At 43.5% G+C, this 16,305-nt stretch overlaps 2 protein-coding genes across 2 annotated transcripts; both read right to left on the bottom strand.

Annotated features, from left to right (window-relative positions):
* Nucleotides 1-4,833: 4,833 nt before the first annotated feature.
* LOC307017519 (tripartite motif-containing protein 16-like) lies at nt 4,834-6,593 on the bottom strand. The gene has a single exon (XM_079647119.1). It carries the CDS (start codon nt 6,574-6,576, stop codon nt 4,918-4,920), a length of 1,659 nt encoding a protein of 552 aa, XP_079503245.1. The 5' UTR covers nt 6,577-6,593; the 3' UTR covers nt 4,834-4,917.
* Nucleotides 6,594-14,583: 7,990 nt separating this feature from the next.
* Nucleotides 14,584-16,242, bottom strand: LOC307020579 (tripartite motif-containing protein 16-like; the record flags this gene model as incomplete). The annotated part of the gene is made up of 1 exon (XM_079652031.1): nt 14,584-16,242. The coding sequence occupies one exon, from the start codon at nt 16,240-16,242 to the stop codon at nt 14,584-14,586; it is 1,659 nt and encodes a 552-aa protein (XP_079508157.1).
* Between the last annotated feature and the right edge of the window lie 63 nt (nt 16,243-16,305).

The raw sequence follows: 16,305 nt of genomic DNA, 5'->3' as shown, positions 1-16,305 counted from the left end.
TCATTAGAGATCACATGGTATTCCATATGATGTGTGTTACTGAGTTGGGTCACACACGTTAGAGAGACAATGGTCGTTCTGAATTATCAATACATGTATTCATTTTAAGTGAGCTGACACCGAGGTTAGAGGAAGTTCAGAGAAGGCCTTAGGTTATAAAAACAGTTAACATTTGTTAGTTAACTAATCCTAAGGATATCATGAGATGTTGATGTTTAAACATATACAAGTATATCTTTCAGAGAGAAAAACATGTGACATTTGTGTGGTAGGCTGCATGATAACATTTGTGTGCGTCAAAGGGAAAATGTGTGTGTGTTCATTGCCGTGGCTATATAATTATGTTGTGTGATTACTGCTACTGTTGGGGGGCATTTCCGCGATTGGTGATGTACTTCCCATTATTGTTTGTTGCAACAACTAAATAATAATTACTGATCAGCTATATGTGTTTGTTTCACATCGCATAAACACCATATCCCAACGTGCATTGAGGCTAAAACATCCAATCAGCGAGCTGAGGATCTTTCCTACGTCTGTTTCCGGTATTGTTCCTGTAATGAGAGTTCACATTTGTGCTACATTGAAGGGTGGAATTGACTACAGATTGTCAGAAACATAAATTGCTTCAGATATAACTCGAATTCCCCTCCAGCCCCAGTCAATCATGGTGTCCCCCAAGGCTTTATGCTTGGCCCCCTCCTGTTCACCATTTACATGGTACCCCTTGGCCAGATCATCTGCCATCACGGACTCAACTTCCACTGCTATGCTGATGATACCCAAATCTATCTCAGCACTACAGCTTCTTGGAGGGCTCCACCAGCTTGTGTTTTTTAAATGTAGCTGTGTCACAATGAGACTGGAGGTGTTTGTCACAATAAGAGGCCAAACACACCAGACAGGACACATCTTCAGCTCCAGCATAGCAGTGATCAGCAGGAGCTTCTTCAACTCTTCTGTTTCTCTGCTAAATCTGCTAACGTGATGCTTTTTCAGCTCTCGTTTCAATGTCATCCCGGTTTTACGGTCTAAAAAGTGTTGAAGCAGTTTTTATCACTCTCTGAAGAACAAGAAGAAATGTATTTTACACATGGGCGGCGCTAGGATGTTATTGCTGCAGTAGCTTAGCAGTTGCTATATGACAGCACGGCGTTGCTAGTTAATTTTCAAAATAAATAAACAAACAATAACAGTGGGCCAAGCACGAGCCTGTTCATATTGTAGCGTTAACCGCTTTTCAAGATCACAGATCACTCTAGCCTTCAATGTCGAAAACGTTCTCTTTATTTACAGAACCAATCAATAGTATAACACTTTTCCCCACACTCGAACACAACTCCTAGCGTCTCGTACTCCCTGCCTGCACACACCGGAAAACGCACACACACACCTGGAAGGTGTAACTCCCACAAACAACATTGCCTATATAACTTAACTTTACAATGTAATAAACTGTGCACATCTGATCACACACACACACACACACACACACACACACACACACACACACACACACACACACACACACACACACACACACACACACACACACACACACACACACACACACACACACACACACACACACACACACACACACACACACACACACACACACACACACACACACACACACACACACACACACACACAAGGAGGGGGGCAGAGCCACTTACCAAGGGGTCACATCTGTTACAGCAGGACAATGCGTCTGTTGTTGTGGTTCAAAGCAAACGCGTCTATTACCTTCTGCACATCCAGGGCTCTTGCTCGTTCTGCATTGATGGACAGCAAAGCCAAATTGCTATTCCTCAAGTCCCCGCTGTTGCTCCTCATGTAGTTTTTCACACGCCGTAAACAAGAAAAGCTGCGTTCGCAGTTTGCAGACTTGACAGGCAGTGTGACCGATATACACAAAAGTCTTTGCAAATCAATAAATGCGTCCTTGTATGGCCGGAGAAGGGAGAGAAATTTGTGCGTGGTTTTCAGTTTGTCCCTGCTGCTGCTGCTTTTTTCGGTCAAGGAGCCGTCGAACTTGGTGCAGTTCTGCAGACAGGTTGTCCGTTTTTACCCCATAATACTGGGCCATGTGTGATAGGTGCTCCAGCTCAAGGAATGACTTGTGAGTTGGATTTAAGGCAGACGTGCCCTGCAGCAAGCCACAAGATTCAGACGAAAACCGCCTTTTCATTTCATTGACAAGTCTATCAATGACAGGGTAGTAGCAGTGCTTGCGGATGTCATCAGAGGAGCTGAGAGGTGGAAGTTTTCCTGTTGGAGCATCAACTACAAACTCCTGTAGGTGGCATGCAGGCTGAGTCTGACGTCGCTCTTGTCTCAACTTGACGAGGATGCCAGTCTTGGTGGAGAGGGCGTGTGCTTTGTCCAAAATTTCCTCCCATGATTTTTCATTTCTCTTTTCGGAGAGGGATGTAATTACCGACTCAACAAGATCCGTAGCAGAGGCCAGTTGAAAATCCCCTGCTGATCTTACATTCTTGACACAGTCAACAAAAACTAAATTTCGCCGGTGGGCATGGCAATGTACATAAAGGGCCTGTGGCACCTCCTTCCGAAATCTCTCCTGCACACCATTATTACACCCCGACATGACAGCGGCACCGTCGTAGCATTGGCCAATGCACATGTTGTGATCAATGTTGCATTTACTGAGCGTCTGTTTGATCGTTGTCAAAAGTGAATCTGCGTCTAGTCCATCAGCTGGGGTGAAGTGAAGGAACTCCTCCTGTATGCCATCGTCATGTATATACCGCACTGCCAGACACCTGCTCCTTTTTACTCACGTCTTTGCTCTCATTCACCATCAGTGCAAACACTCCAGCTTCCTGTACTTCCCCGCTGATTTGATCTCTGACCATATTTGATATCAGCTCAATTAGCTCATCTTGTATGTCGTGGTGTGTGTACTTTGCATTTCTTGGATTGTCAGATCTTTTTTTTCTCCACAGTTTTGTCAAACTTGCCAATCAGGTCTAAAAGTTCGATGAGTTCCCCCTGTTGGCTGTTTCACTCTCCCTATGCCCCCGTAGTGCAATGGTTTGACACGCAGTGTCACGCAATGCTTCCACAACTGCCCGCATATATTCCCTGTTTTCACATACAGTTTTTGAATGTCCCTCGCTGAGTGCGTTGCTGATTTTTGAGCCACTCTCTTTCCTTACTTTAAATTCAGACCATGCATCCATGGCACATTTATGTCCACTGCTCACATCATGTGTAAGGAATGACTGCGTATCTTTAACCCAGGTGCTAAATCCGTCATGGGTAAAGGCGGTTTCTTTATATGGAACCGCGGCGTCCTTCGTGAGCAAAATGCCTGCAGGCAAAACAAAATACACCGTCCATAGACACTGAGTACTCGAGCCAAGTGTATTGATCGTACCATCGGCGATTGAATGACCGCATTTGCAGTCCGTACTTCTTGGTCGGGTATTTTCTAAGCATGGGACGTCTTGGTGCATCAGAGGCTGACTGGCTGATGTCAATTACGGTGTGGAGGGGTCGGGGAGCAGCGCTAGCTCCGCTGGTTCCACTGCAGCTCGCCGTAGCAGCTAGCTGTTCCTGCTGCTGCGGGGGCAGTGGGTCTGTCGGCGGGGCCGGGGGCACCTGTTCTTCGTGGTCCCAATCCTCCCTGTTATCATTAGTAATAGTAACATCGGGATATTTGTGGATAGTAGGGTTGTCCGGCTGGACCGGCTCCGTTTGAGATCGCGGTCGTTTTCGCTGGCTTGTTAGACATTTTTCCATTTTCGATCTGTGTGTTCACTTCACATACTGAGAATTCGCGCTTTAACTTACAAAGACCCCAGAAAGATCTCGCGAGAATGTGTAAATATATATAGATACATTTTTTTCATTACAAAACAATGGGGTTGCTAAGCCGTTGCTAGGCCAATTCCTGGAGTTACTATAGCAACTGCCAGCAACCCCCTGGCGCCGCCCCTGATTTTACATTGTATTACTTTAAACTCGATGATTAAGTTTCAAATGTACAAACTACGGTGGCCGGCAGGTGCAATCGCGCCACAACGGACCAAACACTTACATCAGGAGTAACGTGCTGCAGCTTCAATAACAATGAAACATATTAACAGCAATGTGCCAAAACACATGCAAATGAAGAGAAATCTACACCAACCTGACGAAACATGTGCAGGGTTTACTAAAATATTTTCCCATGTTTTTCGGAAAATAAAATAAAATCTGAATTTAATATTATTTTCCTAAAAATAAATTTAAAAAATGCGAATATCTTGTTTCAGAAAAATAAACACAACACTGACATTTTTCCTCAGAGCTCTTTTATTAACAAGAAAAATCCCAACATGTTATTTTTTAGAGACAAGTAAATGTGGCACTCATCTCACATCTTGAATATAGAAACACAATTTATTGCAAACTCATCCTGCTGGCTTTTCTTTTAATGTGTGTTATTTCCTTCTTCAAAATGTCCTTTATGCATTCAACACATTGAGACTTAGTAAAAAATTGAATACATTTAGAATAAAATATCTACAATGAAAGAAGCTCTGTTGCTTTCTCTCTCTCATGATTTACAAGAGAAACAACAAAATAAAAATAAATCAATATCGATATTCAACAAATATTTAGATCAAAGTTTACATTTCCATGCGGAGAAATATCAGTTGAGGTTAACAGAAATCCTCCTGAGCAGTGACAGCCTCCATGGCTAAACAGACACAGGAAGGAGTGCCGCCTAAAGAAACTCCAACATCTACAGAACAACTCATGAGAAGATGTTAAAGCACATCCCATAATGTTTGATTGACAGCTGATCTCTGTGCAGTGAAGACATGAACACTCAGCTCTCAGCAACAATGATGGACACACAAAGAGTTTAAGAAGTAGAAGAGTTCCTCAAATGAATTCAGGCTATTTCAGTTTACACAACTCAGCTGCGTCACAAACCAAAAGTCCAGCATGTAGCGGCTGAGTGAATGTGGTCTGGACTCTGTGGAGGAGAGTCATGGTTTCAGAGACGCTGTAGAAGGACAGAATACCTGCTCTGTGATCCAGGTACACTCCTACTCTGGAGGACAGAGGACCTGAGACGGGAATTTTGCTATTGTTGTAAGTAAATGAATAACTGTTTTGTTTAAACTCTAACGCCCAGGATTTGTCATTGTATCCAAATAAACATTCAGTACCATCCCCTGCTCTGCGGATATTCTTGTATGAGACTGAAACAAAAACTGCTCTCCCTCTCCGCTCCACCTCCCAGTAACAACGTCCAGTCAGACTCTCTCTACTCAGGACCTGAGGCCAATCAGTGAATCTGTCTGGATGACTAGAATAAGACTGTTCTTTCATGAATGTTACTTTTCTGCTCCCTTCAGATAATAACAGCTCTGTGTGTGCTGTGTTTGGATCCAGAGTGATCTCCTGTGAATATCTTAAGAACCCAGCTCTGGTGGTGGGCTCTGCTGCTGGCAGTAAAACATCCACTTCAGTCAATGAGACGTTGGTCCATTCCTCTCTCAGGACGTCCTGTAGTTTGTCTCTGACTGCTGACAGGGCCGCCGTCACGTCCTCAAAGTAGCTCAGAGGACGGATGTTGATGCTGGAGGAGTGTGTAGCTTCACTGAGGGCTGACAGTGAGGAGGGGTAGCTGAGCAGAAACTGGTTGTGATCCTCTGTGTGAGAGAGCAGCTTCAGCTCAGCGTCTCTTCTCTTCAGCTCAGAGATCTCCTGCTTTAGCTTCTTCTGAAACTCTTTGGCTTGACTCATTTCTCTCTTCTGCTGGGATCTGAGCTGCTGCTTCACATCAGAGCTTCTTTTCTCCATCAGACGGATCAGCTCAGTGAACATCTTCTCACTGTCCTCCACTGCTTTATCAGCAGAGCCATTGAAGGCCTTCACCTCCTGCTGAAGCAGCTTCACCTCCTTCTCTCCGTCCTGGATTCTCTGCTGGATGTTTAGTCGACTCCCCTCCAGCTCTCTCTGCCTCTCAGTCCTCTCTGCTGCAGCTGACACCGTGTCGTGTCCTTTGTGTTCGTCCACAGAGCAGAGAGAACAGATACTCTGCTGATCAGTGCGGCAGAACAGCTTCATCACCTCTTCGTGGCGAGAGCAGATGTTCTCCTGGAGCTTCTTGGAGGGCTCCACCAGCTTGTGTTTCTTTAATTGAGCTACGTCAAAATGAGACTGGAGGTGTTTCTCACAATAAGATAAAAGACAGATGAGGCAGGACTTACAGGCTCTCAGTTTCCTCCCAGTGCAGAAATCACAGGCCACATCTTCAGCTCCAGCATAGCAGTGATCAGCATGATCTTCTTCAAGTCCAGGCTTCTTCAGCTTCTCCACTAAATCTGCTAACATGGTGTTCTTCAGCAGGACAGGCCTCGGTTTGAAGCTCCTTCTACACTGAGGGCAGCTGTAGACTTTCTTCTTATCCTCTCTATCCCAGTGGCGTTTGATACAGTCCATGCAGTAGCTGTGTCCACAGGGAATAGCCACCGGATCCTTCAGTAGATCCAGACAGATGGAACAAGAGAAGGTTTCCCGGTCCAGCTGAACTCCTTTCTGCGCCATCTCACCTCTCAGTGATAGTTACGGACTGCAGACAGAAGGTCAAATATCCACTTTCTCTGAACAGAAACAATCTCTGACGGACAACAAATCTCCTCTCCTCCTGCTTTTGCTCAGTCAATGCAAAGAATGAGGAAACAGCTTTCTCTTTTAACATGTTGCCAACCTGTGAAGGGGCGGGAACATTCAAATGCCTTGATAGGGTGCAGCTCAGTGTGTTTGGGAGCAGGAATCAAGGGGAACAGATTTAACTGCTTTCAACAAAGCTTTGTGTGAGAGGCAGGGTGTGTTTGCAAAACACATGCAAATGAAGGGAAATCTTCACCAACCTGACGACACATGTGCAGGGTTTACTAAAAGATATTCACATTTTTTTCTGAAAATAATAGAAAATCTGAATTCATTATTATTTTCTTAATCCTAAAAATACATTTAAAATGAAAATATCTTGTTTCAGAAAAAATAATTTAGAGATATTTTTTAGATTAAGAAAACATAAGACGGAGATGTTTTCCTCTTAGCTCTTTTTTTAACAAGAAAAACCCCAACATTTTATTTTTTACAGACACGTAAAGGTGGCACTCATCTCACATCTTGAAAATAGAAACCCTATTTATTACAAACTCAACCTGCTAGCTTTTCTTTTGATGTGTTTGGTTTCCTGCTTCAAAATGTCCTTTATGCATTCAACACATTGAGACTTAGATACAAATAAAAGACCTTTAGAATAAAATATATACGATGAAAGAAGCTCTGGTGCTTTCCCTCTCTCATGCTTTACAAGAGAAACAACAACATACAAATACATCAATATCGATATTCAATAAATATTTAGAGCAAAGTTTACATTTCCATGCGGAAAAATATCAGTTGAGGTTAACAGAAATCCTCCTGAGCAGTGACAGCCTCCATGGCGAAACAGACACGGGAAGGAGCGCCGCCTGAAGAAACTCCAACATCTACAGAACAACTCATGAGAAGATGTTAACCCTGTAAAGCCCACTGTTGTAATTTTACAACATTATTTTAAGCTATCCTAAAAAAGTCAGTAAATGTTTTTGTTTTTTTAAAGACTCCATTTACACGTTCTAACGGTCCTTTTGTTCAACTTCACAATGCTATTGGGTATTACATGTGTTTATAGGTCCTGCCCTCTGGAGCATACACTCACACAACTTCAGAATCTTCAAACAAGCAACATCTCTTTGTTTTATTCACATATAGAAATACAACTCTAATATAAATATAATGTCTTTGATAATTCACTATAACTAAGTTCTAAATGTGTCCTTTGTTAAGATGTTGAATGAACAACAGAATTGAATAAATTAATACATTATTTCTAATTAAAGTATGTGAAATTATATCTTTAGCAATATGTTAAACTCTACTTGTATCTTATCAGTTCATTACTTACAAAAATACATTTAACTCTGGTTCTTGCAGAAACAGTTTCTGAAATGTTTTGGGACACTTGGATGTATCCCTTTTAGTATGATAATCAGCCTGTTAGCATTAGCCAGACAGCATTGTGTGACTTGTTGATCTGGTTTATCTGCATGTATGGGTGTAGGTATTCCTTTTGTTATGATAAGGCTAAGCCAGGTAGTATCGTGTGACTCAAGTGTACAATGTAAATAGGATTCAGATACTTGTTGCATCGGGACACCTGGAAGGGCGTGCTGCATGCATTCCTTTTAGTATGATAATAGGCTAAGCCAGACAGAATGAACACTTGTCCCACCACCCTATTGTTATAGCAGAATGTTTAATACAGCGTATTTATGATATTCATTAGAGATCACATGGTATTCCATATGATGTGTGTTACTGAGTTGGGTCACACACATTAGAGAGACAATGGTCGTTCTGAATTATCAATAGATGTATTCATTTTAAGTGAGCTGACACCGAGGTTAGAGGAAGTTCAGAGAAGGCCTTAGGTTATAAAAACAGTTAACCTTTGTTAGTTAACTAATCCTAAGGATATCATGAGATGTTGATGTTTAAACATATACAAGTATAGCTTTCAGAGAGAAAAACATTTGACATTTGTGTGGTAGGCTGCATGATAACATTTGTGTGCGTCAAACATGCTTAGGGAAAATGTGTGTGTGTTCATTGCAGTGGCTATATAATTATGTTGTGTGATTACTGCTACTGTTGGGGGGCATTTCCGCGATTGGTGATGTACTTCCCATTATTGTTTGTTGCAACAACTAAATAATAATTACTGATCAGCCGTTTGTGTTTGTTTCACATCGCATAAACACCATATCCCAACGTGCATTGAGGCTAAAACATCCAATCAGGGAGCTGAGGATCTTTCCTACGTCTGTTTCCGGTATTGTTCCTGTAATGAGAGTTCACATTTGTTTTACATTGAAGGGTGGAATTGACTACACATTGTCAGAAACATAAATTGCTTCAGATATAACTCGAATTCCCCTCCAGCCCCAGTCAATCATGGTGTCCCCCAAGGCTTTATGCTTGGCCCCCTCCTGTTCACCATTTACATGGTACCCCTTGGCCAGATCATCTGCCATCACGGACTCAACTTCCACTGCTATGCTGATGATACCCAAATCTATCTCAGCACTACAGCTTCTTGGAGGGCTCCACCAGCTTGTGTTTTTTAAATGTAGCTGTGTCACAATGAGGCTGGAGGTGTTTGTCACAATAAGAGGCCAAACACACCACACAGGACACATCTTCAGCTCCAGCATTGCAGTGATCAGCAGGAGCTTCTTCAACTCTTCTGTTTCTCTGCTAAATCTGCGAACGTGATGCTTTTTCAGCTCTCGTTTCAATGTCATCCCGGTTTTACGGTCTAAAAAGTGTTGAAGCAGTTTTTATCACTCTCTGAAGAACAAGAAGAAATGTATTTTACACATGGGCGGCGCCAGGATGTTTTTGCTGCAGTAGCTTAGCAGTTGCTATATGACAGCACGTCGTTGCTAGTTAATTTTCAAAATAAATAAACAAACAATACCAGTGGGCCAAGCACGAGCCTGTTCATATTGTAGCGTTCACCGCTTTTCAAGATCACAGATCACTCTAGCCTTCAATGTCGAAAACGTTCTCTTTATTTACAGAACCAATCAATAGTATAACACTTTTCCCCACACTCGAACACAACTCCTAGCGTCTCGTAGCCTACTCCCTGCCAGCACACACCGGAAAACGCACACACACACCTGGAAGGTGTAACTCCCACAAACAACATTGCCTATATAACTTAACTTTACAATGTAATAAACTGTGCACATCTGATCTCACACACACACACACACACACACACACACACACACACACACACACACACACACACACACACACACACACACACACACACACACACACACACACAAAGGGGGGCAGAGCCACTCACTAGTGATGTGTCGGTCGCGAACGAGCCGATTCTTTTGAACGGCTCTTTGGTATGAACGAGGGGAACCGAGTCGTACTTGGTGAGAGCCGTTCTTGTTATCGTTCAATTGTTAGTCCGCACTCACTGCCTGCCAAAATCCACTCGCCTGTTAAAAAGCTTGATTTTGTTCCCCAAACGTATTCTGTGAAGACCCGCCCCTACTCTGATTAGTAGGTTTCAGCAGGAGGAGTGAGATGGGGTGGGTCTTAACGGAATACGCGAGAGAGAGAAGTCATAACAAGTGGTAGGCTACAGGACAGGTAGACGACGTGTTTTTCGGATGGAAAATGAGCCAAAGGCGAAAACGCAGCAGCATTTTGATGCACTTCAACCAAAAAAGCGCACCATTTGTAAAGGCAAAATATCCTTTAAAGCAGGGCCAACAAATGATCTCCATCGCCACTTAAAAACACAGTATCTAATATTAAGAGTTGCGTGAATTTCATTCAAGGCAAGGCAACTTTATTTACTTAACACATACGGAGGGTAAATTCAAAGTAGTACATTCACGGACATGAATGACATGGATATGGCGCCACCTTGTGTCGTGTTTACAAAGCAGATTATTGACATTAGGTCTGGCAATACAGTCAATCATTATCCTGGTGATTATTTCACAGACAAACCAAGTAACCCCGCCAAAAAAAACGGCTCTTTTGAACGGCTCTTTGAAAGGAACGGAGCCATAAGATCCGGCTCCCTTCAAAGAGCCATAAATCCCATCACTACCACTCACCAAGGGGTCACATCTGTTACAGCAGGACAATGCGTCTGTTGTTGTGGTTCAAAGCAAACGCGTCTATTAGCTCCTGCATATCCAGGGCTCTTGCTCGTTCTGCATTGATGGACAGCAAAGCCAAATTGCTATTCCTCAAGTCCCCGCTGTTGCTCCTCATGTAGTTTTTCACACGCCGTAAACAAGAAAAGCTGCGTTCGCAGTTTGCAGACGTGACAGGCAGTGTGACCGATATACACAAAAGTCTGTGCAAATCAATAAATGCGTCCTTGTATGGCCGGAGAAGGGAGAGAAATTTGTGCGTGGTTTTCACAGTTTGTCCCTGCTGCTGCTGCTTTTTTCGGTCAAGGAGCCGTCGAACTTGGTGCAGTTCTGCAGACAGGTTGTCCGTTTTTACCCCATAATACTGGGCCATGGGTGATAGGTGCTCCAGCTCAAGGAATGACTTGTGAGTTGGATTTAAGGCAGACGTGCCCTGCAGCAAGCCACAAGATTCAGACGAAAACCGCCTTTTCATTTCATTGACAAGTCTATCAATGACAGGGTAGTAGCAGTGCTTGCGGATGTCATCAGAGGAGGTGAGAGGTGGAAGTTTTCCTGTTGGAGCATCAACTACAAACTCCTGTAGGTGGCATGCAGGCTGAGTTTGACGTCGCTCTTGTCTCAACTTGACGAGGATGCCAGTCTTGGTGGAGAGGGCGTGTGCTTTGTCCAAAATTTCCTCCCATGATTTTTCATTTCTCTTTTGGGAGAGGGATGTAATTACCGACTCAACAAGATCCGTAGCAGAGGCCAGTTGAAAATCCCCTGCTGATCTTACATTCTTGACACAGTCAACAAAAACTAAATTTCGCCGGTGGGCATGGCAATGTACATAAAGGGCCTGTGGCACCTCCTTCCGAAATCTCTCCTGCACACCATTATTACACCCCGACATGACAGCGGCACCGTCGTAGCATTGGCCAATGCACATGTTGTGATCAATGTTGCATTTACTGAGCGTCTGTTTGATCGTTGTCAAAAGTGAATCTGCGTCTAGTCCATCAGCTGGGGTGAAGTGAAGGAACTCCTCCTGTATGCCATCGTCATGTATATACCGCACTGCCAGACACCTGCTCCTTTTTACTCACGTCTTTGCTCTCATTCACCATCAGTGCAAACACTCCAGCTTCCTGTACTTCTCCGCTGATTTTATCCCTGACCATATTTGATATCAGCTCAATTAGCTCATCTTGTATGTCGTGGTGTGTGTACTTTGCATTTCTTGGATTGTCAGATTTTTTTTTTCTCCACAGTTTTGTCAAACTTGCCAATCAGGTCTAAAAGTTCGATGAGTTCCCCCTGTTGGCTGTTTCACTCTCCCTATGCCCCCGTAGTGCAATGGTTTGACACGCAGTGTCACGCAATGCTTCCACAACTGCCCGCATATATTCCCTGTTTTCACATACAGTTTTTGAATGTCCCTCGCTGAGTGCGTTGCTGATTTTTGAGCCACTCTCTTTCCTTACTTTAAATTCAGACCATGCATCCATGGCACATTTATGTCCACTGCTCACATCATGTGTAAGGAATGACTGCGTATCTTTAACCCAGGTGCTAAATCCGTCATGGGTAAAGGTGGTTTCTTTATGCAGGGTATATGCAGGAATCCTGAAGTCAAATTTAATACCTTTTAAGACCTTTTTTAAGACCCTTTCCATACATTTTAAGACCTCATCGCAACTTTGAGTTCTAACCGGTTACATTGGCAACACACTTTGCCTCACATTGACTATATTGATTGTAAGATAGTAAAACTAAACAGAGTGCAGACAGACTACTGAAGCCTCCTTTCCACATGAACTTCAACCTCTCTGTGAAGGTTTAATGCAGTATGCTGCTTTGTTGCTTCTGTACTCTGTGCTCTTTCATTCCAGTAAAACTCCTCAGAAAACATTAGAAACCAGTATTTGACCAATAAACAAAACAATTGACAAAACTTTGAACTATGAAATATGTTTAACTTTGGTGAGCTTCAGCGGGGTAATGCCATATAGGAGCACCCTCACAAATACCCAGGGGTTAAATTGGGCACACGCTTTCGATTCATTAACGTGTCCGTTCACACTAGACCACTAAACCGCTGGAAATGCTGGAAACGATGTAGTACATATGTCAGGCCTGTAAGTGGCGCTGCTGCCACCCGAAATACACCAAAAGCAGCGAAGAAGACCCCGGAGCATGGTTGCCATGGTTGCCCTTCTGTTTATTCTCCGCGGTGGACGGCGTGTTCTCCTGCTGTATCTCTCAGGTAGTCCACCAGCAGATGAAAAACACCCACCTCTCCCAAGGAACGAGGGGACCGTGCGGCAGAGCTTCCTTAAAAAAAAAGGTTCCCCCGGTCAACATGTCCTTTAAAGTTTAAATCTTCCGTACAAAATTAGGAAAGTGCCGGTCAGAGGTCTTCTTTGTTATTTATTGAGCTTTAAAACAAATTGATAACGACTCTGTTCTCTGTATAATAATATAATAATATTTAATAAACGGTGACTGCCTCTCTTTTCCTCCCCCTCTTCTGACAGCCCAGCAGCAGCAGGAGACGTGGGGAGAGGGAGGCGGGCTATTTCATCGTTATCAGAAAATGATCACATAGGGTTGGTCCCCCCAGAGCGTTGCGTATGCCGGTCTACCCAAAACTGTCTTGTGAGCTCGTGGCAGAACCATGAAACCAAAAAAACAAAAATATACAACGGTCTACCCACCTTGGGACCCGTTACCGTAGTCGTTTATAATATATATGTAAATATATATAGATACATTTTTTTCATTACAAAACAATGGGGTTGCTAAGCCGTTGCTAGGCCAATTCCTGGAGTTGCTATAGCAACTGCCAGCAACCCCCTGGCGCCGCCCCTGATTTTACATTGTATTACTTTAAACTCGATGATTAAGTGTCAGATGTACAAACTACGGTGGCCGGCAGGTGCAATCGCGCCACAACGGACCAAACACTTACATCAGGAGTAACGTGCTGCAGCTTCAATAACAATGAAACATATTAACAGCAATGTGCCAAAACACATGCAAATGAAGAGAAATCTACACCAACCTGACGAAACATGTGCAGGGTTTACTAAAATATTTTCCCATGTTTTTCTGAAAATAAAATAAAATCTGAATTTTATATTATTTTCCTAAAGATAAATTAAAGTAAATGTGAATATCTTGTTTCAGAAAAATAAACACAACACTGACATTTTTCCTCAGAGCTCTTTTATTAACAAGAAAAATCCCAACATGTTATTTTTTAGAGACAAGTAAATGTGGCACTCATCTCACATCTTGAAAATAGAAACACAATTTATTGCAAACTCATCCTGCTGGCTTTTCTTTTAATGTGTGTTATTTCCTTCTTCAAAATGTCCTTTATGCTTTCAACACATTGAGACTTCGTAAAAAATCGAATACATTTAGAATAAAATATCTACAATGAAAGAAGCTCTGTTGCTTTCTCTCTCTCATGATTTACAAGAGAAACAACAAAATAAAAATAAATCAATATTGATATTCAACAAATATTTAGATCAAAGTTTACATTTCCATGCGGAGAAATATAAGTTGAGGTTAACAGAAATCCTCCTGAGCAGTGACAGCCTCCATGGCTAAACAGACACAGGAAGGAGCGCCGCCTAAAGAAACTCCAACATCTACAGAACAACTCATGAGAAGATGTTAAAGCACATCCCATAATGTTTGATTGACAGCTGATCTCTGTGCAGTGAAGACATGAACACTCAGCTCTCAGCAGCAATGATGGACACACAAAGAGTTTAAGAAGTAGAAGAGTTCCTCAAATGAATTCAGGCTATTTCAGTTTACACAACTCAGCTGCGTCACAAACCAAAAGTCCAGCATGTAGCGGCTGAGTGAATGTGGTCTGGACTCTGTGGAGGAGAGTCATGGTTTCAGAGATGCTGTAGAAGGACAGAATACCTGCTCTGTGATCCAGGTACACTCCTACTCTGGAGGACAGAGGACCTGAGACGAGAATTTTGCTATTGTTGTAAGTAAATGAATAACTGTTTTGTTTAAACTCTAACGCCCAGGATTTGTCATTGTATCCAAATAAACATTCAGTACCATCCCCTGCTCTGCGGATATTCTTGTATGAGACTGAAACAAAAACTGCTCTCCCTCTCCGCTCCACCTCCCAGTAACAACGTCCAGTCAGACTCTCTCTACTCAGGACCTGAGGCCAATCAGTGAATCTGTCTGGATGACTAGAATAAGACTGTTCTTTCATGAATGTTACTTTTCTGCTCCCTTCAGATAATAACAGCTCTGTGTGTGCTGTGTTTGGATCCAGAGTGATCTCCTGTGAATATCTTAAGAACCCAGCTCTGGTGGTGGGCTCTGCTGCTGGCAGTAAAACATCCACTTCAGTCAATGAGACGTTTGTCCATTCCTCTCTCAGGACGTCCTGTAGTTTGTCTCTGACTGCTGACAGGGCCGCCGTCACGTCCTCAAAGTAGCTCAGAGGAAGGATGTTGAAGCTGGAGGAGTGTGTAGCTTCACTGAGGGCTGGCAGTGAGGAGGGGTAGCTGAGCAGAAACTGGTTGTGATCCTCTGTGTGAGAGAGCAGCTTCAGCTCAGCGTCTCTCCTCTTCAGCTCAGAGATCTCCTGCTTCAGCTTCTTCTGAAACTCTTTGGCTCGACTCATTTCTCTCTTCTGCTGGGATCTGAGCTGCTGCTTCACATCAGAGCTTCTTTTCTCCATCAGACGGATCAGCTCAGTGAACATCTTCTCACTGTCCTCCACTGCTTTATCAGCAGAGCCATTGAAGGCCTTCACCTCCTGCTGAAGCAGCTTCACCTCCTTCTCTCCGTCCTGGATTCTCTGCTGGATGTTTAGTCGACTCCCCTCCAGCTCTCTCTGCCTCTCAGTCCTCTCTGCTGCAGCTGATACCGTGTCGTGTCCTTTGTGTTCGTCCACAGAGCAGAGAGAACAGATACTCTGCTGATCAGTGCGGCAGAACAGCTTCATCACCTCTTCGTGACGAGAGCAGATGTTCTCCTGGAGCTTCTTGGAGGGCTCCACCAGCTTGTGTTTTTTTAATTGAGCTACGTCAAAATGAGACTGGAGGTGTTTCTCACAATAAGATAAAAGACAGATGAGGCAGGACTTACAGGCTCTCAGTTTCCTCCCAGTGCAGAAATCACAGGCCACATCTTCAGCTCCAGCATAGCAGTGATCAGCAGGATCTTCTTCAAGTCCAGGCTTCTTCAGCTTCTCCACTAAATCTGCTAACATGGTGTTCTTCAGCAGGACAGGCCTCGGTTTGAAGCTCTGCCGACACTGAGGGCAGCTATAGACTTTCTTCTTATCCTCTCTATCCCAGTGGCGTTTGATACAGTCCATGCAGTAGCTGTGTCCACAGGGAATAGCCACCGGATCCTTCAGTAGATCCAGACAGATGGAACAAGAGAAGGTTTCCCGGTCCAGCTGAACTCCTTTCTGCCTCATCTCACCTCTCAGTGATAGTTACGGACTGCAGACAGAAGGTCAAATATCCACTTTCTCTGAACA

This window comes from Notothenia rossii, assembly GCF_949606895.1.
Source record: "Notothenia rossii genome assembly, chromosome: 9".
NCBI classification, from domain to species: Eukaryota; Metazoa; Chordata; class Actinopteri; order Perciformes; family Nototheniidae; genus Notothenia; species Notothenia rossii.
This window is presented reverse-complemented; position numbering and strand designations above follow the sequence as displayed.

Bases quoted from the DNA above. Each gene is read 5' to 3' on its own strand.
- LOC307017519 (XM_079647119.1), bottom strand. From the start codon at position 6,576: ATGGCGCAGAAAGGAGTTCAGCTGGACCGGGAAACCTTCTCTTGTTCC.